Here is a 27,243-nt window from a genome sequence, read left to right as displayed (position 1 = left end):
GGTGTTGGACATTGCATACCTAAAACGCAATCATGAACAACTTTGTAACAATCTATTTCACAGTGATTCAATTACAGAATGTATTTTATTTTAAAAATATTAAATAAAAATGAAAGCAAATTAAAAAGAAAAAAGAGAATGTTCACCAACGAAGACTTAGTTTTTATATTAGGAATTGGTTTACCTATTAACTTCCTCGATTGGCTATTTACTTGAAAGAACTCGGCATCAAGTTCACAGGTACCCAAAATAAGAAAAAGAATAGTAAGATTTAGTGCCTTTCATCTGGGCCAATGGTTCAGATGTTTTGTTTTTTTGTTTGTTTGTTTGTTTTTGTTTTGGGGCCACACCCGGCGGTGCTCAGGAGTTACTCCTGGCTGTCTGCTCAGAAACAGCTCCTGGCAGGCACGGGGGACCCTATGGGACACCGGGATTCGAACCAACCACCTTAGGTCCTGGATCGGCTGCTTGCAAGGCAAACGCCGCTGTGCTATCTCTCCGGGCCCGGTTCAGATGTTTTTACACATGTGTTTACAAAGCGTATTTTCTGATGCCACCAGGTGCCATGGGGGCCAACCAACATCCAACTCCCCACAACATTTTCCTTCCCAGGGCCAATGGCAGCAAACAAGCGAGGTCATTCATTAATTCAATGGCAGGCCAAAGAAGTTTGGGGGGAGGGATGTTCTAATCAATCCAGAGGATCGAGGAGGACCATGTGGCAGTGAATGTGAAACCACAACGCACTGCCCTCCTGCTCAGAACTGGCATCTCAGCTTCCACCCCAATAAGTACGCACAAATGGACCAATCAGCACCAAAAAAAAACAACAAAACAAAACAACCACCAAGAAACACTGCTTGAAAAAGCAAAATATGGAGGACTAATCTAAGCACTTCAAAAGCAACCAAGGAAACTGTGACTCATTTATGCGTGAAATATTTCATCAATTCCATGGCAGCTCTGCACAGAAGGATACAAAGATCTGGAAGCTACCAGACAATGCATATATCATAGTTACCCTTGTGTGAAATATAAGTTACCCAAATGCTATGCCTCCATGTTTCCTGACACAGATAGCAGGCATACTCACAGGCACGTGCAAGGGAAACAATTCTGAGAGATCATGCCAAACTGATGACCAGGGCTGAAACAAATGAGAAAAGATTGTCGTCTCATGGACCCTTTTGTTTAGAAGACTGGATCTGTGTGTCACTGGTATACTGTATTTTTCATACCATAAGACACACTTTTTCCCCCCAAAAGATGGGGGGAAATGTCTGTGAGCCTTATGGAGCGAATGCCACTGGAGCTGAGGAGTTCTTGGGGTTTCCAGACAACTAAAAGAGAGTCCTTAAAACTTAAACTCTCTCCATTTGTTAATGACAGTCACATGATTCTAATGTCACTTTTACTGCTGTTCACTTAACATGGTTGAAGTATTAATCTGTTGTAGTTTATTAAATATTTAATATATCATTTGCTTTAGAATATTTCTTTTCTTGTTTCCTTCATCTAAAAACTATGTGCGTCCTATGGTCAAGCGTATCTTATAGAGCGAAAAATACAATAACTTCTGAATGATAATCTGCAGTTAGAAGGAAAGCTCTTATGGGCCAAGAAGACCGCCATAACACCACACTCCGTGAGTTTATGGGGTGCAAGCCTAACACCCCATCCTACCAGTGAGAAGTCAGCAATGCTTCACCTAGTGCAATCTGCAGAGCAGGTCTCCGTAAATATTTGTTGAATAATGGTGCCTTGACTTCCTTCCTTATAAACATGGGTCCTTGCAGAGGTACAAAAATATCTGAGTGTCTCAGGGGTGTGGGCTTCCCCAGGACACAGGAGATAGGGTGGGGCCATGAAAGACTGAAGCAGAGAAAGGCTGAAACACTCTAATCTCACACACACACACACACACACACACACACACACACACACACACACACAAACACACCAGACTCCCTCCTATCACCTCCTCGCTACACACACCTGCCAGCCACTTTCTCCCCTCCACAGTCCCACACCTGTCCTTCTTCTCTCAGGTCAAGCCAGGCCCTCAAATCTCTCCAACCTGATCCACACAATAACTTCAACAGCTGTCCTGTGAGTCAGCTGCAGGAAAGAGAGAAAAACATTCACAGGAAGAACTGCTTTGGGGTTCTAGAGAAGAAGAAAAAAGCATTTTTCCCCCAGCCTGGGCAGTGTCCGGGGTCTACTTGCCTCAAACCACCAAAAGGTAGTTTAATCCTACAAGGGGCAAAAACACATCCACCCAAGCTCACCTCCCTTGTCCCCATCCATGCACTTTCCCACTTTCCCACAGGTTCCTCCTCCCTGCCTCCCACCACCAGCTCTGCCTGCCCAGCCAAATAGCCTGACTGTCTACAAGAAACTCACTCTCTTTCAATTAAAAAGAAGAGATATCTTAAGCCCCGTGACTGTCTATCATATTGGTAAAATAGGACTTTGGGGGGCATATTCTAATATGCCAATGGCAGGGTCCCAGGAGTCTGAGTATGGTTAGAAGCAGAAATGGGAACATTTTCATCTCCCAAATGGCCTACTGCCCCATCCCACCCCACCACTAAAGAACAGAGACACCCACAAACCTCACCCACTTGGGGACATTATCCAGGCCCAATGTCGGTCCACGTATCCCTTCCCTATAGTTCAGTCACCAGTATTCTGACATCTCTGCCATCTCTTTTGAAATTTTCTGAGGGGAGAAGCTGTTGAGGGGTGTCAGTTCCCACCATCACCAGTATTGAAATAGGGCATTTGTACATCTGTATCAACTGCTTCTCGTACTTTGCAGAGAGTTCAATATTGAATGCTGATGGAGAGGGTTAAACAAGGGAGTGAGGGATCTGAAAGGTAGCACAGAAATTGAGGCACTTGTCTTATATGTGGCCTGTATGAACATCTGCCTGCATACAAATCTGATCTCAGGCACCACATCCAGTCTCCCAAGCATTGAGAGGGATCACATTTTTCCTCTCCACAGCCCCCAGATCACCTCTGAGCACAGGGCAGAAGTAAGCCCTCAGTCTCACTGGATGTAGTCCAAAGAAATTTAAATAAATATTACCCACAAATCTGCTACAAGGGACTCCACTCTCTCTCAGTCTCTAATATTTGGGGCCACACCTAGATGTGTTGAGGGTTTACTCCTGACTGCTCATAAAACACCCCTGATGGTGCCCAAGGAACCATATGTGGTGGCAGGGATTAACCCTGGGTTGACAGTGTACAAGGCAAGAACCTTAACCCCTACACTATCTCATAGGCTCTCTCAATCATTTTTTAAATGATTAACTTAATTAAGGTTAAGAAAAACATGCCACTCCTCACTTCCCCATGGTGCTGAGGAGGATGCACTTTGCAGGTAGCAAGTGAGATCAACTCACCTGCTTGTAGCCAGTGGGATCCATACAGAAACTCAAAGATAGGGGTTCAGGGTAGGTCCTATTAGTTAAATGGTGAGTTGTGTGTTTCACAATCCCCAGAAAGGGAAGGGGACCCCTATGCCCCTGTCCGGGTAGGGCAAGAGACGCAGGTCCAGACTCAGGAAATAATCCACGCACGATTGGAAAGAAATAGCAGGCCAGAAGCTGTTCACCACAAGCCAGTCACTCCACCAAGTGGAACCATGAGTCAAATGGCAGCTTCCCTTCCAAGCCTCCAAAGCAGCCTTTATTGGGATAAAGAAAGCCCTCCCCCAAGGGGAAGAAAAAGCCAGATGAGGCAATGGGGAAACATCCTTTTAACAGGTAAACCAAAGGAATCAATCAAGAGACATTTAATTAGAAGGCAATATGAGAACAGATCCAAAGGCCTCTACCAACATCTCTTTTAGGGTCCTCTTTTAGGGCCCCTTTCCAGCAGGGTCTCAGAGAATTTCCATCCTGTGGACCTTTTATGTCACTGGCTTGATATTTATGCAAGGGGTCTGAGAAATAAGACGGGAACTTTTCTTGCATATGGAAGACCCTGGAGTCATCTCTGAGCACAGAGTTGGGGAGGAAGCTTGGTGCACAATCAGGCAAGGCCACAAAACAAGACAAAAGTCAAACAAACCAAAAAACAAAAGATACCAAGCACCTGTGTGACTTCTCACCTGATTCAGATGTAAGGAGTTAAATTTGCCAAGGAAGATAACCATCCTGGAATTAATGGCAAACTCTGACAGATGTTTCCTGAGATTCTCATTAATATTGGACAATGAAAGCCAAGCTTTCAGGCAAACATTAATCATTAGCCAATTGTTGAAAATTAACTACTGCTTCATAGAAGAGTCTGTGCAGCCCCAAGATGATGGTTCTTTTACTTATCTGCTCGTTCCACTTATCTTTGTTGATGTACCTACTGCAGGGGCAGGGGCAGGGGCAAGTTCACAGGAGCATCAAGATGGACCTTAAATTCTTGGAGGCCTGAGTGGGAGGGTGTTTGCCTTGCACGTGGCCAACCCAAGTTCAATCCCCGGCATCCCATATGGTCGCCCAAGCTGGCCAGGAGCGATTTCTGAGTGCAGAGCCAGAAGTAACCCCTGGGTACCAGTGGGTGTGGCCCAAAAACAAAACGAAAAAAAATGAATCAAAGTCTAGCTCAACCTCTGGAAATTTCATATACTAGTTTTGTTCAGAGTCCCTCAGCCAAGCAGCAAAGAGCCAAACTATCACAAACTGACATCACACACCAGGTCACATTCCAAATTATCCATAAAGCTAGGTAAAAAGAAGTTAATGGCCACAAAAAGGAGCGAGCCACCATGGGAGGCTAGGGGACAGATAGAGGGAAAACAGCACAGAACATCACCACACAGGAGAGGTTCTGGAAACCTACAACTGTAAGTGAAATGACGTATCGTGAAGCCCATCCCAGAAACAAAACCCTCAAATCACAACCTTTCATTCAAATCCACTAATAAGATTTATAACCAGTTATAAAGAAAAGATGATGGATGAAATATTATTCATTTGCTATATGAATACTTAGTAGGTGGAGTGGAAAGTGGATAGTGAACAAGACCCCATTCTAGAAGGCTTAATTGGTTTGGAGGTTTTTTTAGTGGTTTGTTTTTTGTTGTTTGGGGAGAGTATGAGGGGTGCTTGTTTGGGGGCCACTGAGAGGTACGTAGGATTTACTCCTGGCTCTGCACTCAGGGATTACTCCTGGCAGTGTTAAGTGATCTTATAGGATGCCAGGGATCAGAAGAGAATCAGCCTCATGCCAGGCAAGCACCCTACCCACTGCACTATCTCTGCAGCCCCAAGTAAGCTAAGTTTGGGAGATAGTATAGGAGGGACCAGATCCTGAGATAAGATCTAAGTATGCAGAACTAAGAAAGTTTTGCAAGTCAAACAAAAAGAGCATGAGCAGCATTCTTCAAATTTTCTGTTCCTGTAGACTAGTATCTGTCCTGCACCGCAGTTCAAAGACCAGAGTTAGAACCACAGCAGCAGAAGTGTGGTTTTCAGCCTTTCTAAACCTGTGGACCAGCCACTGTCTGTGAGCCAGCACTGAAGAATGCTGTCATAGACCAAAGACTATTGATGAGATAGAGAAACATCACTCGCCATTTCTCCTAAGATTCCACCACTAACTCGGTGAACCAGGTCACAAGCTTCTGAAATTACATTACTGGAATAGGGCCAGAGAGATAGCACAGCAGTAGGGCATTCGCCTTGCATGCAGCCAACCCGGGACAGACCCAGGATTGATTCCCAGAAACCCATATGGTCTGAGCCTACCAGGAGAGAGTTCTGATCAAAGAGCCAGGAATAACCCCTGAGGACTACCAGGTGTAGCCCCAAAACCAAAATAAATAAATAAATGTTTCAAAAACAAACAATACTGCCCCATTCACTCTCTACCAAAGTTGTGAGCTAAACTATCTAACCACATAGATTCAACAAACTTTCTGATTAAGCCCAGAGAAAGCTCTCCATTGGAACCTCAGCCAGGGAGGAGAGAATATATCTAAGAAGACTGTCCCACAAATTTCCAGAGCATCGAGAGGCATCAGTCCCACTGGGAAGTACACAGCCAGCACTCCTTCCCAGAGGGGCACCATCCAATCTCCTACTAGGCGCTAGAGCCAAAGGACACAGGTTATAAAGGGGGCTGAACAATAATAATGCCCAACCCCATCAGTTTCTTTGGAGACAATGAGGTTTACCACATTAGGGAAGGCATTTTCCCCAAGTATCACAGACAACTTGACCCCATGCAGATATTCCCAGCAGAGGCTCATGCTAAGAAGAATGGAGAACCTTCCGTAAATGATACATGCTTTTAATGGGACTGAGGAGAGGCCACATGGATGGAACTTAGAGGGAAGTCTGTCTCCATGGCTTCAGTCTCCACCAGTCCCTGCAAGTGCATAAATGGAATGTGCTTAGAAATTTGACACAGGGGCTGGAGTGGTAGCACAGCGGTAGGGTGTTTGCTTTGCATGTGGCTGACCGAGGACAGACCTCGGTTTGATCCCCGGCATCCCATGTGGTCCCCCGAGCGAGGAGCAATTTCTGAGCACAGAGTCGTGAGTAACCTCTGAGAGCTGCGAGTATGCTTCCCCCCGCCCAAAAAAAAAAAAAAAAGAAAGAAAAAAGAAAGAAACTTGAGACAGTGTATTTATTTTATTTTTTGCATCTCTAAGCCTGGGAAAACTTGCTGCCCGCTGAGATAGTCTCCAATTCCCCAGAGATGACTGAATTACATGCAACCCAAACAAAAACATGCCTTGGACGGTCATGTTTTCTACCTCAAGTGCTCAGTTCTTAGCCCATTCCCAATGACTGGAAGAAACTTCTTCCCCAGTGCTAGTCCTAGCTTAGTCCAACCTCAGCGGTGTTGACACCTGTTTCCCAGGTAGCCAGCATGCACAGCACACCACAGATCCCAGTATTTCGCAGCCTAGATGAGCCTCTGCCCTTCGTAATGCCATTCACATGAACTGGAAGGTATTTACTACAGATGAAAAATAAGCTTCATTCAGCGGCTGCTAAACCATTCCCTAAAATAGAGCAATCACTTTAGTACAAATTGGGTCAAATGTATTAAAAAAATAAAGATATATTTAAAAAGCCCAGTTCCCTGGCATGGGACCTTGCTCAGAGTCTGGGGGGGGGGGGTTGCGGGGGAATCCACAAATCTTCCCTTCCCACAGGGCGAAAGGCCAAACTAAAAAGGTCAAACAGAAAAATAATTTTATCAGGCCATGAAACGCCAATGAAGTGAACCCAAGACAGACTCAAACCTGAATGTTACAAGCTTCCAAATTAAAGAGATCAGGGAATATATGTTTTCTTTTGAAAAAACATATGGCTCCACCCCCACTACCAAAAAAATAACCAAAAACACCACAAACTGAAACTTAAGAAGGCCAAAAAGAGGACTACTAGGGAAGGGCTGCCTGAGGGAAAAAAGAGATTTCTTTTTCCATTTCTTCTCCTTTCTTCTCTCTCTTGTTAGCTACGAAATTCAAACAACCTGACAACACTTATTTCAATGCCCTGAAATTCACTTGGAAAAATTAGGCTATTAATTAACAGACACATGAAACTCTATTAATTGTCCTTTGATCTGAATGAATATGCCTTTATGAAAGGTATTTATTTCTAACTTTGTTTAATCATGTTCTCTTGAGCTATAAGAAAGCAACAATTGGGTCACTAGCCACAATTTTTAATTTTGGTAACAAGGAGGACAGCATCTGTGGGCTGGGCCATTGGAGCTCCTTTCCCACAGATGGAGGGCTCCTCGCTGTTCTGCTTCTCCTTGAGAATGCCTACCACTAAATCAGAAGGCATGTGACATATCCAAAGTTGACACATCCTCCCTAATAGACAGTAAACAAATACCGATAACAGTGACATGTTGTAGAGGAAGTCTCATAGTCCATTTCCAGGGGGATTGGGAACACAGGTTTGCAAGCAACACCTCTACAGGAAATGATCCACACGCATTAGGGAGATTTAACAGGGTCAGGAATTTCCACCACAAGCTCTCTTCAAGCAAGAAAAGGTACGGGCAGGCAGACAGGCTAGCTGTGGGATCGAAACTTTGAGAAGTCTCTCTGACACGAGGTCTTTATTGGGAAGAGTAGGACCGAACTAACCCCCCCCCCCAGGTGGAGAATGGGTAGGGGTAGGGGCCAATCTAGAGGTTCTTTCCTGCCCAGGTGAGACAAACATACGCAAAGAAGAAAAATATCCTGCTAGAGTGAGAACCAGTTACTCCAACAAAATGTGTACACCACTCCTTATTACCATTGTATTTTCAGTAGCGTTATCCAATTATTTCTTTTATATATATATATATATATGAAATCTTTAAGCACCACGATTACAAGCATGATTGTAGTTGGTTTTCAGTCATAAACAGAACATTCCCCTTCACCAGTGCAAACTTCCCACCACTAATGTCTCCCAATGTCCACCAATGTCCCCCCAACTCCTCCCCTACCCCCTTCCTGTATTGTACTTCTTTCACTCACTCGTGATAGTTGTTAGTGTAGTTATTTCCCTAACTGCACCCACCACTCTTTGTGGTGAGCTTCATATTGTGAGCCCGTCCTTCTGGCCCTCATCTGTATTGTCTCTGGGCATTGTTGCAATAATGTCCTTAATTTTTCTTAAAACAAACTATTTCTTTTTTTTTTAATATCTTTATTTAAACACCTTGATTACAAATATGATCGTAGTTGGGTTTCAGTCATGTAAAGAACACCTCCCTTCACCAGGGCAACATTCCCATCACCAATGTCCCAAATCTTCCTCCTCCCCACCCCACCCCGCCCATACTCTAGACAGGCTTTCTAAAACCAGCTATTTCTTCAATTCTCCAGACGTTAGAGTACCAAAGCCCAACACTGAACACACATACATATCATCCAACATCTGACACCTGACAGGTATTAAATGTAATATGAAATCCTGGGCTAAAAACCTGATGGCAGATATCACACAAGCTTGATTTCAATACCTCTAGAACTCATCTGAGTTCTCCCTTCTCACAGAAATTTTTACCCTTACAACACACTCATGTGAAAACAACTCGTCCGATGAAAATCCAGCTTCCATGTCAACTAAAAGCAAATGAAACTAGCTAGAAGGGTGACAAAACAACAGTTTTCTGTCATCCACCATGGCCTCTCTGCAAGTGGAATACTATAGTACCAGAAAAATCCTGAAATCATTTCTGAATCATCAAGAAAGACGATTGAGGCCAGAGATACGTCAAACCTCTGGCATGAGAGAATGTCAGAAGTAAAAACATCCTCATGGTTGTTTGACAGGCGAATGAGTGGCAATGCACAGAGTAAAGGCCTTAAAATACAGCCAGTTGATAGCCCAGAGAAACAAGCTTGAAGTCCCACTCTCAATTCTCTTAAGAGTTTTTTTTTTTTAAACTATGTCAACCTTCCCCAAAGGAAGTTCCATGAAACCCTAGTTCCGTCATAAGTTCTGCCAAAATAATGTTGAAAGAATCCATGACCAATTCCTTTTAGGCACTGGTGGAGTTAAACAAAATGAAACTAAGTTTTTCTACAGATCTTCCTAGAGCTCTCACGAAGCTAACGTGAACTATAAATCTTTAAGAGGATAATAAAGTATGTGTGCACATCCCAACTCATTTAACCAGAGAATAAATGTTGTCATAGAGCATTTCATAGAATGAGGAGAAGTAAACTTAAATACTCTATATTGTCCCTCTCTGGCTCATTTTCTATAGAGATGTGTTCATTTTGCACTATTTTCGCCTCTAAGAAAGTAGTCATTCTGTCATGTGCAAAAGTTACAATAATCGATTTATCATAGAAACTGACCCAAGTACCTACCTACCATTCTAAATAACACTAGATTTAAAAATAAAAATAAAAATAAACCAATCACTAGTAATAGACAACAAAAGTCTACATACAAAGACAAGTTATTTTTCATTCTGCTACAAATCTCTTCCACATCTATTTATATAAGATTCATGACTTAAACTCTATCGTTCAGCATAAGTTTGAAAACACAGGTCAAATATGAACACAAACAACGCTGTTGCAAAGCTCCGGGAATCATAGGCAAGGGCGGAAATCTCACCCATCCAGAAAGCAGCCACACGTTCAAGTAGAAAAACAAATAACCACACATCAGCGAAGAAGGAACTCAAAAGTCACTTACCAAGTTATGATTTGTTGAATTAGAATCATCTTCAGGGAATGGGATGTAAATAGCTAAGGCCACACAATTGGCAAAAATAGCCAATAATATAAATATGTCAAAGGGTCTGGAAGTTTTTGTTAAGGCAGATATGTGATGCAAATATAAACCATCTTTCTCACTGCACTTCCAGTCACACCACTTCTGAATTGCTTTTAAAATAAGATGATACACACAAATCCTTTTCAGACTGTTGGTGATGACATGGTTTCCAGCAGAAGGAACTGTCGATCTTCCTATCAAATGACCTCTCTCTGTCCTTCCTTCTTTTGCAAAGATCATGTTACACTTACTCTTCAATGGTACATTTTATATTGAAACCTAACGGTACATTCACTTAAAGCAGTACAGGAAGCAGGTTTCTGATTCTTAGAATTTTCAGAGAGTCTTGGGCCTTGAAAAGCTCAATTCCTGGCTATTATAGACACAATGAGAAACCGTGATGAGACCAACCACTTCCACAAATCCTGGCCTCCCTATCCATTTTCTCAGGGGCAATTCTTGTCTGCCTCAGTATGAATCTCCTATATAGAGAGGGGTAGGCAAGTCCCCAGGACTTACTTACTCTGTTCTACCTCTGACAGGCTCACAACGTGTTCCAAAACCTCAGATACTAGAATAATAAGGGAGTCAGAACTCTTAGTTTGTTGCTCCAAGAGTCATCAACTGTTACCATTGTTCCAGGTTAGGCCTGGAATGAAACTCAGTCTGTAACATACTATTACTGTGTTCCATTTATAAACAAAAAGTTTAAGAAGTCCTATGGAATCAACACCAGCTACTGGCAGGGCAAAATATCAGGGTCTGTGTGAAATAATCACTTGAAGATCAGCCTTCAACAGATACTAGAGTAAACATTCTGGTGTCATTAAAAGACATTGTCAAAACTGGAAATACAAAACTTGGCATCTGCCAAAATTACTGTTTTTGGGGGGTTTTCTTCTTTGGGGTTTTCAGCTTTTCCAACGGCAAGACTCCAGGAGGACCAAACTAATCTGTAATCTGTAATCTGTAATCAGGCTTGATGTTCCAGCAGGGTTTCTCCACTAACACCCAGGTAGTAGGTAAGACTACTGGTTTACTTAAATACCTCCAAGCACTAAAGATCTAAGGACAGGAATAGACTCCTCACTATTCCAACATCCTTCAGAGAAATCCCAAAAAGTCCAGGAAATGAAGGAAACAAAGACCCCTTACCTCTTCAAGGAGATACCCTGCCTTTCAGGAAAATTCAGTTCCTCCAGAAGCTTCAAAGCTCATTGAAATATGCCTCTGAATAGTCTTTCATTGTTCCCGTACTAATTTTGAAAGGTTTGTTTTTAAAGCTAGTTAGCTTCTATTCATATTTATTATTTTAATTTTCTAGAACAATAAAAAAAAAACAACTTAGTGAAGGATCTTCTAAGGCAATCCACCTAAAGAATCTCTTTTGTTTTGCATTTCCTTTTAGCAATTCCTGTGAAAATTTTAAGAGCTGACTGCTCCCATATTCCTTTCTATGGGATTTCACATCTCTCTCCGCCACTGCACTATCATTTACTCTTTTTAATTTCATAATACCTAAGTGATAAACCAGCAAATCTGAGAAACACTAGCTATTCTCAAGTCCCCAACAAGACTATTCCTTTTTCTTTATGGCTGTCCAATTTGTCTCCACCACCACAAGACTTTCTCAGACAGAACCAGGCAACAGAATAGTAGATAGATCTGATCCTATAAATTTATCCTGAGCAGGCAAATGCTCCTCAGACTTCCAAGGAGCCCCTCTGCTGTGCCCATATGGAGAAACAAGCTAGGTTCTTTCTCTCTCCTGGTGCCACTGGGCCTGAAGCAGCTGGCTAGGGTACAATTCTCCCAGAACAAAACAAACTGTCACTTGAAAATAAGACTGTCCCCACGGTAGGCAAGGGGGCTTCTCCTGCATTGGCAACCAAACTCAGGCCCTGCACACATGTTTGTGACTGAGCAGGAAGAAGAGTCAGCCCATGAGGCAGGAATTCCCTCGATACCATCAACTGCTCTCTGCAAATTATCTCACACAAAGACAAGCAGCGTCAGGCCTCCCAACTCTGTCTACATAAAACCAATGACCCCACTGAGTGGGCTCTGCTGACTCAGAAGCCCATCAAGATGACAGAGAGGCGGGCACGGCTCTTGCTAACTCTAGAAATGACCCAGAAGTACCCCTATTTCTCCCGCCCCCCTCCTGTCCTCAAACCAAAAAGAGCTTCGAGAGTAAACACAGCTGGGAGTGAGCCATGACTCCCTCTAGAGAGAAAAAAAAAGAACACCAAAGCCCCTCTCAGACCCCTGGCCAGGCCATTTCCTAGACCAGTCCCCCCATCTTAAAACTGAGCAAAAAAAAGCAGCCCCCTTCAGGCTGGGTGATAAGCAGTAAAGTGCTCCAATTGTCCCAGGGTTCCAGGCCCACTTGGCAGCCATGAATGAACCAAAGAGCTTCCATCTCAAAGTGGGCCCGCCATCTTTCTGGGCTGGGGGATCTCCACCTTCATACATTGGGCTGAGAAACTGTTCTGAAGGTCCTCGGCAGCCCCAAAAATACTTCTGGGGAAAGGAAGTGCTTCTATTTTACCCAGACCAGTGAATCATCTGCCTAATTAGAAAGCCCTTGGCTCAGAAAGAAGGCCTCAGTCAGCCTGCTCTGACAGAAATCCTGACTGGAGCCTGGCTTCCCGCTCTAAGCAATGGGATAAGCAGGCAAAGCGCTCCTATTCTCCAAGATCTGGGACATCACAAACATCCTGGGGCATGTAGAGGTCAGTTTTAAAATACAAAGGAGACACCCAGTTATGGAACTCCATACAGTCCAAGCACATAGACAGAATTTTCTTTTTTATAAAGGCAACAACTGCAAATTCCTCCACAAAGTGGCAAGACTCTTTTCTAACTCACGAGGGCCCAGAAGGAAGAGGTCCACATGAACCTCACCCTGGAAATAGCCCTTGTGAAAGAAAACTCTGGAAAGTCATAACATTGAGAACAAATGGCATCTCCCTGAGGAGCAAGTATCCATATTGAGGCTTCTTGAACCATTAAAACCATTTCAAGTCAGAACTCGAAGCAGCTCCAGCATGAAACGAAGCTTCAGAAGCAAATTTCAGGTATCAGGAGGAGTCCATCTTTAACCCCGAAGGTTAAAAATACAATCACTTCTAGTACAATCTCCTACTGTCTTGCATTTTATTTCCCTTGAATCACCGGGCCTTATTTGCAACAAAGGCAGTGAGTACTATTTCCAGAAAGATGACAGATTTCAAAGGAACCCAAAAGGTTCTACAGACCAAAGGTTCATTCTCCATAGTTCCTGCCTCCCACTGTGAACTTTCAGACTGTCACTACCTCTCCCATCACTACACACACACACACACACACACACACACACACACACACACACACACACACACACACAAACACCAGCCTCAGTTTACCCCCGAGCCAGTATTCTGTGCCCTAAGAAACTCCGCAAAATCCTTTGCACACATCATATCTTCTCCTGTCACTCCCATTCCAGGCTGCCACCACTTTCTAAGTGCCATTTCGGAAAGAGACTCCTGGCAGAGCACAGATGGCCAAGAGAAACAACGAGCAAGTCCTCCTGGGGAGAGAAAAGGATACTTCCATTCCACAATACTAATGCAGGCTCTTCGGATGGGGTTATTCAGTGACAGACAGAAAAGGGCACGGGCAGGTCGGCTGTTGGACGAGTTACCCTGTTTTTTGCTCTTGGCATATTGCTGACGTTTTCTTTGGGAGAGAGATCCGACAGGTGGGGGTGCGGAGGTGCTCATACTTTGGGCAGCCTTGGCCTGCCTAGCAGCATCTATTGCAGCTTGCCAAGACAGGACGTTCTGCTTGGAGCTATTCGGCTGAGACGTGGGTCCTTCACCAGAAAGAGGCGACCTGGTACCTCTTGCATAGTTGGCCTCTGGGAAGGAGAAAAGAAAACAGAATAAGAACAGAACATATGAGAACGCTGTGCTAGAAAACAGCAAAGGTGGTCTCCTGTCAGTAAAGTAGAGGGGGAGCTATTCCCATGTTTCCCTCTTATTTATTTTTGGGGGGGCCACACCTAGCGACGCTCGGGGGTTACTCCTGGCTATGCGCTCAGAAATCGCCCCTGGCTTGGGAGACCATATGGAACTCCGGGGGATAGAACTATGATCAACCACGTGCAAGGCAAACGCCCTACAGCTGCGCCACCACTCTGGCCCCATGTTTCCCTCTTAAGCCTCCAGTCCTATGTGTTAGCCAATCACTGCTCCCAGCCCAATGTGGTTAGGACTTCTCCAACCAAATCCTGATGAGACGCCATGTAGGGCATTTCTTTAGACATGTCATTTTCACATATTTTGTGATTTTTTTTCAGATACTTGTGTCCCTGATGCACCCACAGATAAGTACCATAGCTTTCTCCCCACTCATGACCAATAACACACATATGCATAAAAAGGTGGTGCCGATACTTCCATGGTTTTTGTCATTTTCGGATGTGACTCCAACCACTTTCCACAGTCACAAAAGCTTCTATTTTCCAGGGCTTAAAAGGGGAGGGTGTGTGTGAAGAGATGGCACAGCAGTAGGACTTTTGTCTTGCATGTGGCCGACCTGGAGGGACCCGGTTCGATTCCCGGCACCCAATATGGTTCCCCCAGCTGCCAGGGATGATTTCTGAGTACAGAGCCAGAAATGACCCCTGAGCGCCGCTGGGTATGGCCCAAAAACCAATCAATCAATTAATCAATCAATTAAATTTAAAAAAATAAAGGCATACCACCACCACTATCCCACTCGCACCAGGGGCAATCTCAAAAGCCCCATCACAAATATTGAGATTATGCACTGACACTTCCTGCGAATGAAAATTCATGATGCTTCGGGACTCATTTCCTCCACAGGCTTCCGAAAACAGAAAACATCTTTAGGGCTTTTTTGCATTTTAAATTGCAGCCACCAGCAGCCAAGCCAGCAGCCAGTGAGACAGACCAGGCGGGCAGCCTGCCACCCCTCAGAGCTCGGACACAGACAGGCCGGGTGACGCCAGGGGCCCTCAAGGCCTAAGCAAGCAGGAACCAACTCCAGGTAGCCCAGCAAGCCAGGGACTGGGGCTGACAAGCCATGGAGGCCACACACGTGAAGTCTCCTACATTGGAGGCTCCAGAGCAGGCCGGCGTGCAAGCAGACACGTGTCTCCTTTGGGTCACAACCTTCTTATTTGTAAAACACGCCACAGGGATGAGCATTTGCAAACAGAGTCTTCCTAAGGAGCCCAAGACAGGCTAAGTGAGTATTCTAGATCTGCCTGCAAGCAGCAGGAGAAAGGACAGCTCTGAGCCTGGGAGAGGTCACCCCAGCCTTTCCTTGGGGGACTGTGGGGTTTGCTCCTGCACCCACCAAGAAGGTAAAGGGCATCTTGAACCTCCGAGAAGGGAGGCAAAGGACTGTGTGAGAGACTCCAGCCCAGGTAGAGTGGTAACTGCACGTGGTGCCTGCCCTGCCTTGTCCTACCTGGGGAGGGGAGTCCCACAGCGGCAGGCAGCAGCGACAGCAACTCCAGGGCATTGCTAGGTTACTCAAAGCAGGCTCAGCCTGCTCTGGTAGGGCAGGAATATATGTTCCACCAGACCCTCCGACTATCCCACACAGGCCCCCTTCTCCAGGAGAGGGGTGAGCTGCACCCACTGGGGGGGGCCCAAGGGTGAAAACATGCAATCTAAGAATTATCTAGTTGCCCCCCCCAAGAATCTTCTTTCCCAGGCAACCGAGGGGTGGGGAAGGAAGGGACACAGGCAGATGAGAAGCTTAAGGCTGAAGACTTATTAGCAGCTGTCTCCCCCCCCCCATCCCCTGCACAGCTCAGGAACACTGGTGGAAAGTTGAGCCCGAGGACACTGAACCCACATCACCTCAGCTCACTGCCCCCCACCAAGCTCCACTCCAAGGGCTCTCCAGACCCCAGGGCCTGCCCCCACCCCACAAATGCAGAATGAACGGACACTCGGGCCTGGAGGGGAAACCGGGGAGGCTGTCAGGCATCTCCCCAGTTTCTGCAAATGACACCACCACGCTGCAAAGAGCATCTCCAACCCCCTTCAACCCACCCATCCATCAGAGCGCATCAGAGAGCCAGGAAGAGGGTAAGCGGAGAGGGGGTGGGAAGGGGAGGACCATGACAAGGATCCGACTTGGCTGGGGCTGGGGGTGCCCAAGGCTCTCCTGGCCGCTCACCGTTCGCGTGGTCCGCTTCCTGCTGCCGTTGATGCTGCATTTTTTTCATCATCATCATCATCATCATGTAGGACCATTTATTGAGAGCTTGCTGTATGCAGCTAGGGCACCGTGCTGGACGTTGGTGGGGCGAAGGGGAGGGAAGGAATTGGGTAAAAAAAAAAGGGGGGGGGGATGGAGAAGAGGGGTGTCCAGTCGGTAGGACCTAAGCTGCTGCTGCTGCGGTCCTTGCACTTAATTTAAGTCTCCCTTGAGCAGGGGGAGGGGGTGGGGAAACAGATTCCCCCAAAAATAATAATTTATAAAAAAAATAAAATAAAATAAATCAAACAGCTCTCCACCCACGCTTCCTCCTTGTATTCCAAAAAAAAAGGAGCAAAATAAACTTTTTCTAAAAAAAATATATATATATAAGATCTGATGTATATATTATATGAATAATATATACATGCAAAAAATTTTAATTTTCTTCCTTTTTTTTTTTGAATCTTTATTTTTTATTTTAAATTTTTTTTTTTCCTCTTGCTGCAAAGGAGTCAAATTGGCTTGGAAGTCCCCGTTCTCTAGCACAGGGACGCCTTGGAGATGCCGGCCAGGCCACCGGGGCCGCTCCAAGAGCTCCCCATGCCCCCTAGGCCCTCCATGCCCACCGCGGTGCCCGGTGCCCGGTGCCCACCGCTTGGCTCGGGACCGCGGGCAGCAAAGCTCACATCCGGGGACGGAGGCTCGCTCCCTCTCTCTCTCTCTCTCTCTTTCTCTCTCTCCCTCTCTCTCTCTCTCCTCTACTCTCCTCTCCTCTCCCTCTCTCTCTGGCTCCCTGGCTCCGCGCACGCCAGCTCCGTGCGCGCCCGCCGCACCGCGCGGTCCCTCCCCATGCGCGCCCCGCACCGCCCCGCGCCGCGCCCCAGGGGGACCGGGGGACCGGGAACCGGGGACCCGACCGATCTCTCGGGGTGAGCAGGGCCGGAATGGGGTACCCGGTCCGGCTGATCGGCCCAATTCTGCGCCCCAAATCCAGCCCCTCTCCCCCAGGGCGCACCAGGGTTTTTACGCGCGCTCCAGCTTAACCCCTTTGGCACCGCTGGCGCCCCGAAAGGGCGGAGCCTGGGGCGCCCCTGGGTCCCCCAAGCTGGGGAATAGGACCGCCCCAAGGTTGTCAGCCTCTCACCTGGGCGCCTCGAGGCTCCTCCCTTGTTCCCCCCCTTCTCCCCGAGAGCAGGTGCCCGCGCGCGCCCCAAGCTTGGAGGTCCCCAAGTGCCACCCATCTTCTTCGGGCCTTCGGAGCGGTTCGGAGGGGTGCTTGTGCTTTTTTTTTTTTCCTGCTCCCTTTTTTCCACCACCCACCCTGGGATTCTGGGGTGGCCCGAAAGGGTGTCGTCGTTGGGGGTGATTCTAGAAATAGGGAGCAAAAGCTACTGGGTAACCAGCACCAGGTAAGCGCACCTGGAAAACACACCTTGAGCGCCTCTCTCCTGCCACTACCCCCAGGCTGCTGCTGGCTCCAAGGCTGGCGCAGACGTATCTGGGGATGGAAGAGGCGGCAGGGATAGTAGCTGGTGGCGCCCCGGCTTTCTCTCTCTCTTCTCTTTCTCTGACCACATCCCCCAAGGTGTGCTAAAAGGCGGGTGGGTACCCAGAAGTGGAAACAGAATAGAGCCAGGGCTTTCTTTTCAAAGCACTTTGGGCTGAGCTGCCTGCCAGACCTCTGAGAGCTCTGGCAAAGAGGTGCCACCGTGCAGGGCCAGGCCTTGTCTCTCTCTAGTCCTTTGGGAAGGGCTGTGCCAGGGGGCAGCTCCTGGAAAACTCTGAAGCTGGTATGTCAGGGTGCATTATTTGCACCTTTGCCAGGTGGCTGGTAGTTGGACCCTGAGCCTCGCTGCTTTGTTACTTCACAAGATTGGGTTTACGTGGGTTTTTCCCCCTCATCTGAATGTTCTACAGAGTTTGAGAACAGTGTCTTGAGGCCAAAATAGAGCAAAAGGTTCAGTGGAACCAAGGGAATCAAGTGTTGATGGGGACAGGCATGTTTTGGCCAAAGAAATCTCAAGGGGCATCCTGGATTGTTGGAGGCCACTTGGAGCGACAGTGCTGGCACCACCAAGACTCTGAAAGTCTTCTCAAGAGGGATGTGAGAAGGGTGTTGGGACCAGAAGAATGGAAGCACACAGTCCTTTGCTTTCTTTTCTTTTCCTGCCCTTTTCTTGGTTTGGGGAGAGGGGAGAAATGGGGGAGAGCCCCGTGGCCTAGTTCAAATATGAAGTTAGTCAAGCGTACAATAAGGCTGCTTCCGAGCCCAAGTCTGCAGGAATAAAAGATGGCTCCTTTCAAAGAAGTGCCCGTCTATGGATCCTTGTGTCCTAGGCCCATATCAAATTTACAAATGCCTGGCATTTGCAGAAAGAACTATGAGTCTATGGCACAGTTTCTAAAATCCCACCCCAAATGTGCTGGGAATTCAACTCAGTTCAAAGGGCATTTCAGACCATCTCTAAAGACCAGATTAAAATTGGAAGTCTCTGAGATGTATTCGGGAAAAGGTGGCATTTTAAACCAATTCTTTTAAAAATATATAAAAATAAAATCAGGAACCCAGTTCAAGGGGTTGGAAGCTCGTGGGAGCCCAGCTTGACAGAGAAGGGCAGGGAGGAAGAAAACAAGTATGGGGCCATTTTAGGGTGCTATGTTTATAGGGCTCTACAATGATGGGTGTCCCATATTAGCCATATATTAAAACTCAGAGAGCACAGCACAGTGATGAGCCCTAATATAAACTATAGGTTGTGACTGATGTGTCTTAAAATTCATGAATGGAACTAGCTTTTGTGCCACACTAAAGGCGATGTAAGTAGGAGAAACTGTTGGGGCAGGGTATATACCGCATTTTTCGCTCTATAAGATGCACCTGACCATGAGATGCACCTAGTTTTTAGACGAGAAAAACAACAAAAAACAATATTCTAAAGCAAATGGTGCAACACTAGACACTGTCAGGAGACAGTGGCTGGGAACAACAAGCCTGCGAGGCTGAAGTATATTTATTTACAATACACCGGTCCACAGCTGGTTAAACACATTTACCTACCTTTTTTTTTTCAACATCAGAAAATTTAAAAAAAATATGTAAAAATAAACATTTTTAAATACTTTTTCATTAATATAAAAAAAAATAAAAGTCACAGCAGCAATCAACTAGTCTTACACGAAAGCTCTATGGTGATAGTGGGTTAACCTGGTTGCTTGGCCTATGTGGTATGTCTGGCTATTAAGGGGCATCACACTGCGGATGCCAAATGGTTAGTATCTGCTCTCCTCCCCTACATCCAGGCTTCAGCTCCAGGCGGTTTCCACTCCGTAAGACAGACACACAGATTTCCCCCCATCTTTGGGGGGGTGCATCTTATGGTGCAAAAAATATGGTAGATAAGGAAATTGTAGTTTGGGCGATCCTTCTGTAATCCTAAAATTTCTCTATAAAACAAAAATGCCTATTAAGAGCTGGGGACTAAATTACTAAGCCTACATGGGATAAACAACAAGCAGAGAAAGCAGGAGAGAACTAAGGAAAGTTATGTGCAGGAAAATGGGATGATTTGAAAAACTAGTGAGAAGAGGACTGTCCCGGGAGGTGTGTGCTGGGATAGCTGACTGGCTTGCTGAGGAGACCAGATTTACCTTCTCCGTCATGGGGTGTGTTAGTGGAGGGTTGAAGTTGAGAAGTGACCTGTGGCTTAGATCTCCCAGTTTCAGACTTACAGATCTTAAAATTTTTTTATTCATCCCATCCTGACTTTTGAATGAACCCCAGCTTTGCAATGTGTCCAGCGAGCTTTGTTTTGTGGGCCTTCACACAGCAGATCTCCGAATGTGTCAGCCCTTTGAGCAATTTAAACTTATATTTTCATGGTGATGTGAGTCGCCATACCAAAAAAAAATATATCAGAACTTTTATTGTGTATGTGTGTGTGTGTGTTTTGGTTTTGGGGTCACACCCGGCCGCACTCAGCGGTTCCTCCTGGCTCTATGCTCAGAAGTCGCTCCTGGCAGGCTCAGGGGACCACATGGGATGCTGGGATTCGAACCACCGAACTTCTGCATGCAAGGCAAACGCTTTATCTCCATGCTATCTCTCTGGCCCCAGAACTGACTTTTTAAAGGTTTCCTATACGCTAGGCACTAGGATACATGCTTTACATGCATTAACTCATGGTATTACTGTAATGAGTTTATGAGACCAGTACTATTAAAAATCCTCATTTTACAAATGACAAATGGCAAAGTCAAGATGCCAAGAAATTAAGTAACTGCTCCCAAACCACACAGAATTATTTAAAGGCTAAGATTTAAAAGAAAAAATAACTTTAAAGAAAAGCTAGACTCAAAGGTTTCCTTCCACTTTCAAATACAGCAGGGATATAGGGTGAAGAGAGTAACTGGAGGCGAGAACGCTGAATTAATGAAGGAGAAAGTCAACATTTGGGTGGAGGCTGTGGTGTATGGAACATTGCATGCATGAAATTAGCAGTATTGTAAATCATGGGACTTAATTTTTAATATAAATATAAAATAATAAAAATCATATTTATTTATATAAATAAAAATTTGAAATTCAACTCAAAATCTGCTATTTGTGATAATATTTGAATGAAGTCACTAACATTGCGTAGCGGGATCTCATTGCCCAGGCCCTTTTGTGCAAAACTACTCCCATTGGGAAGCCACTAGTGAATCTTCTAGAAAGAATTGCCTTCTTTTATCTCATTTCAAAAAAAAAAAAAAAAAAAACCTTGCTGAGGAACCAGAGAGATAGTACAGCAGATTAAAATGTTTACCTTGCACACAGCCGATCCTGGTTTGATCCCTGGCACCATGTGTCATTCCCTGAGCACCACAGGGAGGACAGATCCAACCCCACTCCGCCCCCAAAATTGCTGACACCCAGTCCAGAGTCTTACCCCTAGATCATAAACTAGTTGCCCTATCTTCATTCCTTCTCCAATAAAGAATTTAGCTTGTGTTCAAAATATTCAATGACATTTCTCTCTGTCCCTCTCTTCTCTGTGTGTGTGTGTGTCTCTGTCTGTCTCTCTCTCTCCCTCTCTCTCACACACACACAGCTTTCCACCTTAATTTCATACCATTCAACCTTCACTGTGGTCAGCAGTCTCATTAGGCTGTGAACATACTGTGCTCATTTCTGACACTCTCCCTGGCTCCAGTTTATTCGCTGACCTAAAATCCAGCCTGACTGACCTCTACCTAAAACCTTGTCTCTTGAACAAGTGTCTCTCCAGTCCCTATCTCCCCTCAGAAGCCACCTTTGATTTCTCCAACACAGATAAGTTCCCCCAACAAATATACCCCCCCACTTACTCCTCCAGTCCCTTTTAAAGGCCTGTAGCACCTGGTTCTTCCTATGATTTTTTGTGTCTTGTGCTATTGCATCTTCATATAAATCCTGTCTCCAATCATAGAGCAGGTGTTTATGCAAGAATCGCCTCTTTCAACCCTTTCAACTCTTTCACTGCCACGTGTTAGGTTCACAGCAAGCACTAAATATTCTGATTAACCTTCACTGGATTAAAAATAAAACAACACTCAGATATCACTAGAAATTGTCACCTATTATTTACCCCAAAAAATGAAGTTTATGGCAGAATACTTGACTTTCTAAAGTAAATATATATATAATATTATATATATAATATATATAATATTAATATATATAAACAGGCAAAGTTGGGCCCTTTGCACTCCAGGAATTCTAATTAAGGAAGACAAACAGGAACAGAATGCTAGATGCAGACTCATATCTACAAAGAAACTGTGGTGAAGTTGGGAATGAATGAGTCTCTCCATCCCTGGGCTCACTTGCTAAGCCAACTCAACCTATCAAGTAGGTGGATTAAGTAGGATCTGTGTTCCAGGCAGAAGAACAAACACGGAGTTGAGAAGGACAATTCTGGACATGTGCAGAAATTAGTAGAAAGGTGGTGAGGCTGGAGCTGGGGTAATTCTGTAAATGTGATAAGTGAGCTGCATAGACCATGTGAAGGAAAATTCTAGAGAGTCCCAAATTCTGGCTCACCAGTTTGCAAAACTGTCCTTTAGGCCAGCTGTTCTCTACTAGACTTTTCGGCCTCAGTTTCCTTCACAGACTTTGATAAACAAGAGAACCTTTGTTATATGCAGTGTATTTGTGGGTATTTACCATATTCAAAAAAATTTGGGGGGTTGGGCCACACCCAGGGTCGCTCAGGGGTTACTCCGACTCTGTGTTCAGAAATCGCTCCTGGCTGGCTCTAGGAAACAGTTGGGATGCTGGGGATAGAACCTGGGTCCATCAAAGTTTGGCCGCATGCAAGGCAAATGCCCTGCCACTGTGCTATCGCTCTGGCCCCCATATTCAAATTTTAAACAGAGGAGCCAAAGAGATAGCAAATTAAGAGGGCACTTGCCTTGCACATAGTCAGCCAGGTTTGGTCTCTAGTACCTCACATGGTCCCCTAAGTCCACCAGGAATGATTTTCTAAAACAGGAGTCAGCCCTGAGCTCCACAAGATGTGGCACCTCCAAAAAAATATTTCAAAAGAACTTTTTAAAAGAATTTATAATTCACTTGCAAATAGTAATAAACTCTTTATATGGTGACTGATTTCGTTATGAAAATGAGCCATACTTTTCAAACCAAGTAGTGATAAGAGTGGCAATCTCTAACATTTTCCTTACTCTGGCTAAAAAGAAGACAGCTCAATTCCCACATCATTTTCAACATTTAATCATAGTGATAGGGTAGATGAAAACCTATGAAGGAGATCAAACCTCACACACATATGTAGTTGGAAAAAAGAAGACGGTTTGAATAGTCTTTTCAGATATATGTGAGGACTCTCCTTAGCTCTAAGATTCAATTTTTAAAGGTTAATTGAAATGTGGAATTTGTAACCAAATCAGTAAAATCTTTCATAATTACATTGTGTTTTGGGGGGACATATCCTGAATGTGCTCAGGTGTTACTTCCTGCTCTGCATTCAGGACTCCTGGTGGGCTAGGTACCATATGGAATGCAGGAGATCAAACCAGGGTCAGCCTCATGCAGGGCAAACACCCTACCCACTGGACTATCTCTCCAGCCCCAATTACATTGTACTTTGAATAGATGCACAGGCAATTCGGGAATATCATGCATTGGTCATATGAAAAGCATTGGTTTATTGAGTCACAATTTCCAAATGCTGACAAATTTCTATTTAGATTATTTTTAAAAATATATTCCTATTATCATCACCAACATCATCATAAAATCTTGTTGTATTGGGAAATTGTCAAACATCTAATGATAACTTTTAAAAACCAATTTTTACTCAAAACCTCAAACTTCATAATTGACAGTTTCTGGGGTTGGCCACTCCCAGTGGGGCTCAGGGCCTACTCCTGGCTCTGCATTCAGCTATTACTTCTGATGGTACTTACTCATGGGACCACATGGGGTACCAGAAATTGAACTTGGGTCAAACACATGCAAGGTAAGCAAGTGCCCTGCCCACTGTACGATTTTTCTGGGCCTAATTTCTTTGTTTGTTTTTAGATAACTGGACAACTTGATTTATCTGCGAGAAAATATCTACAAAATACTTAGGTCTAGAAAACCAGTTTGACAGTAAAAACCATGTTCCATGAAAAAAAGCATCTCACTCAACCTATACATCAAATTATTACATAAGCGAAACAATCATTGTTTGCGGCAGAAATTTTTATGCATATGACTTAATTTGTCCCCTATGATACTAAGAAATCACAAGGGTTGAGTTTCAGTAAAACTGTTTTTATTCCTTTAGTAAGGAAGCTTCAGGAAAACTGACAACTATTTATTATAAATGTGTGACACAAAGTGTGCCTGACAAAATGTCCACCAAGACACTTAAGTGTATCCATCTTGATTCATGCTAAGACATAAGTAAGTCTGCAGTTATTTTTTTAAGCTTTTTGTTTGTTTGTTTGTTTTTTGGAGAGAAGATGAAAAGACACATTCTCCAAGAGGACATGACATTATGCAAAATAAGCTAGAGAGAAAAGGACAAATGCCAGATGTTCTCACTCATCTGTGGTATATAGAGAAACAAGATGGGGGGACTGAAGGTATCGACTGATGGCAACCCCTTGACCCTTGACTACAGAACTGATGTAAGAAGGGATTGATGAAGTGAACCAAAGGTAACATAAGGACATTGGTGGAGACACTTGGGCACTTTGGTAGTGGCTGTAAAATAAATCCAACCCTGGGTGAGCTGGTCTGAAGCAGGGTTGCTGAAAAGAATTAATAAAACAAGGTCTTCCTTTCTTCTTTCCTTCCTTTCTTCGTTCCATCTTCCTTCCTTCTTCCTTCCTTCTTCCTTCCTTCCTTCTTCCTTCTTTCCTTCCTTCCTTCCTTCCTTCCTTCCTTCCTTCCTTCCTTCCTTCCTTCCTTCCTTCCTTCCTTCTTCCTTCCTTCCCCCCAGTGGCACTTAGGGTTTACTCCTGGCTCTGCACTCAGAAATAGCTCCTGGCAGGCTCGAAGAACCATATGGGATCCCAGGGATCAAACCAAAGTTTGTCCAGGGTTGGCAGCACGCAAGGCAAATGTCCTACTGCTGTGTTATTGCTCCGGCCCCTAAAACTCTATTATTAACAGTATTGTAAACCACAGTGCCTAAAAAAAATTTAAAATAAAAAGGGTTTTAACTACCCTTTATGGCAGTTTTAACTACCACTGTTTTGAACCATCTGAATAAGTATCAATACAGTAGAAAAGGCAAACATAGCGTTACTATCAAAATAATTTCGGGCCCGGAGAGATAGCATGGCGGTGTTTGCCTTGCAAGCAGCCGATTCAGGACCAAAGGTGGTTGGTTCGAATCCCGGTGTCCCATATGGTCCCCCGTGCCTGCCAGGAGCTATTTCTGAGCAGACAGCCAGGAGTAACCCCTGAGCACTGCCGGGTGTGACCCAAAAACCAAAAAAAAAAAATAAAATAAAAAATTAAAAAAAAATTTTCGACCTCCCAGACCATTTTAGTGGGTCTTCAGTTCCCTCAGGTAGTGTTCTAGAGAAAACACAAGATGCTGAAATATTTCAAGGAATATGCAGATTTAAAATGGGGGTAGAAGGGAAACTTGATCTCTCAATTCTCTTCTCTCTCTCTCTCTCTCTCTCTCTCTCTCTCTCTCTCTCTCTCTCTCTCTCTCTCTCTCTCTCTCTCTCTCTCTCTCTCTTTCTCCTCTCCCCCCCCCCATCTCTTTTCTCTTGGCTTATTTTCTTGCTTACTTGTTCTTACAAGCTTGCTTCCTTTTTTTTTTTTTTTTTTTTTTGGTTTTTGGGTCACACCTGGCCCTCCCTTGAGAATGTATCATATTTCTGCCTTCCACTCTGGAAAAGCTGGGGTTCTTTCTTGAACACTTATTCTTTTTCTCTTCTCTTATGTCTAAATAAATTTTGTTCAATAAAAAATATCTTACCTCGCTAAAAAAAAAAAAAAAAAAAACGGGGGAGGGGGCAGAGCAGTGGCCCAGCAGTAGGGCATTTGCCTTGCATGCGATTGACCCAGGACAAACCATGGTTTGATCTCCCCCAGCATCCCATATGGTCCCCCAACCCAGGAGTGATTTCTGAGCGCAGAGCCAGGAATAACCCCTGAGTGTCACTGGGTGTGGCCAAAAAAAAAAAAAAGAAGAAGAGGGGGGGGTTTATTTGCAATTCAAACCTAACTGGGCATCCAATATTTTCATTTCCTGTACTTGGCAGTCTTGCCCCAGAGGATCCCTAGACAACACTCTGAAAACTACTGCTCTGGGGTCAATACCAAACAGGGAAGTGAAGCTATCAGAGTTGTGCATCATAAAAATAACTTACACACACACACACACACACACACACACACACACACACACACCCCACCGGGGAAAACTAGATCCAATCATGGAATGATTGACAGGTGCTAAAATCTCTGTTGGGTCAATTATTATGTTATTTTTTTTTTTACTATGCTGATTGGAAGCACCATTTACTAGGTTTGAGCCAGGATCCCAGAAAAACCAACCTCCTGCATAATCCCATGACACTAACTAACCACCTTCCTCATTCCCATCCGCTCACCCAACACCACGTGCAGGACTTTCTGATGATCATTGGCTTATCTCCCTGTCAGCAAAATAGAAAGGCCTTTCTTCTTAGATGACATAAGTAAGATCAGTGATGGAGGGTCCTGGACATTTTGATAGTGGTGGTGTGCCCTAATTTTGAACATAAGTTAATGTTATTATAATCACATTACCTAAATTAATTAATTAAAAGAATTTTGGGACTGGAGCAATAGCACAGCGATAGGGTGTTTGCCTTGCACACAGCCAATCTGGGTTCAATTCCCAGCATCCCATATGGTCCCCAGAGCCTGACAGGGGTGATTTCTGAGTACAGAGCCAGGTATAACTCCTGGCCAGGTGTGGCCCAAAAACCAAACCCCCTCCCCAAATAAAAAGATTTTTTAAATCCTCGCCAGTTTAATGTACACACTAATTAGATAAATAAATCCTTTCTTCTTGATCACATGGAAAGCAGAAGTGTCCAAGAGATAAAAGGTTTAAAGGTCTTGCTATGCACACAGCCAACCCGAGTTCAATCCCCGGCATGATGTATGGTCCCCCGAACACTGCCAGGAGTGATCTTTGAGCACAAACCGGAAGTGAATCCTGAACAGCCGAGTGTGACCCAAAAACAAAAACAAAACTCAAGGAAAAGAGAAAAA

The 27,243-nt window shown here is 44.7% G+C and overlaps 1 protein-coding gene across 1 annotated transcript in view; it reads right to left on the bottom strand.

Moving 5' to 3' along the window:
- Window positions 1-16,737, bottom strand: part of CACNA1D (calcium voltage-gated channel subunit alpha1 D) — a 378,619-nt gene extending 361,882 nt beyond the window's left edge. Inside the window, 3 exon segments of the mRNA XM_049776224.1 lie at window positions 10,182-10,287; window positions 13,857-14,166; window positions 16,467-16,737. Of these exon segments, the coding sequence (XP_049632181.1) occupies window positions 10,182-10,287; window positions 13,857-14,166; window positions 16,467-16,533 (483 nt within the window). The 5' untranslated portion in view covers window positions 16,534-16,737.
- Between the last annotated feature and the right edge of the window lie 10,506 nt (window positions 16,738-27,243).

The sequence above is a fragment of the Suncus etruscus genome, chromosome 7 (genome assembly GCF_024139225.1).
Source record: "Suncus etruscus isolate mSunEtr1 chromosome 7, mSunEtr1.pri.cur, whole genome shotgun sequence".
NCBI classification, from domain to species: domain Eukaryota; kingdom Metazoa; phylum Chordata; class Mammalia; order Eulipotyphla; family Soricidae; genus Suncus; species Suncus etruscus.
The sequence above is the reverse complement of the archived record's forward strand: the minus strand, read 5'-3'. Positions and strand labels throughout refer to the sequence as shown.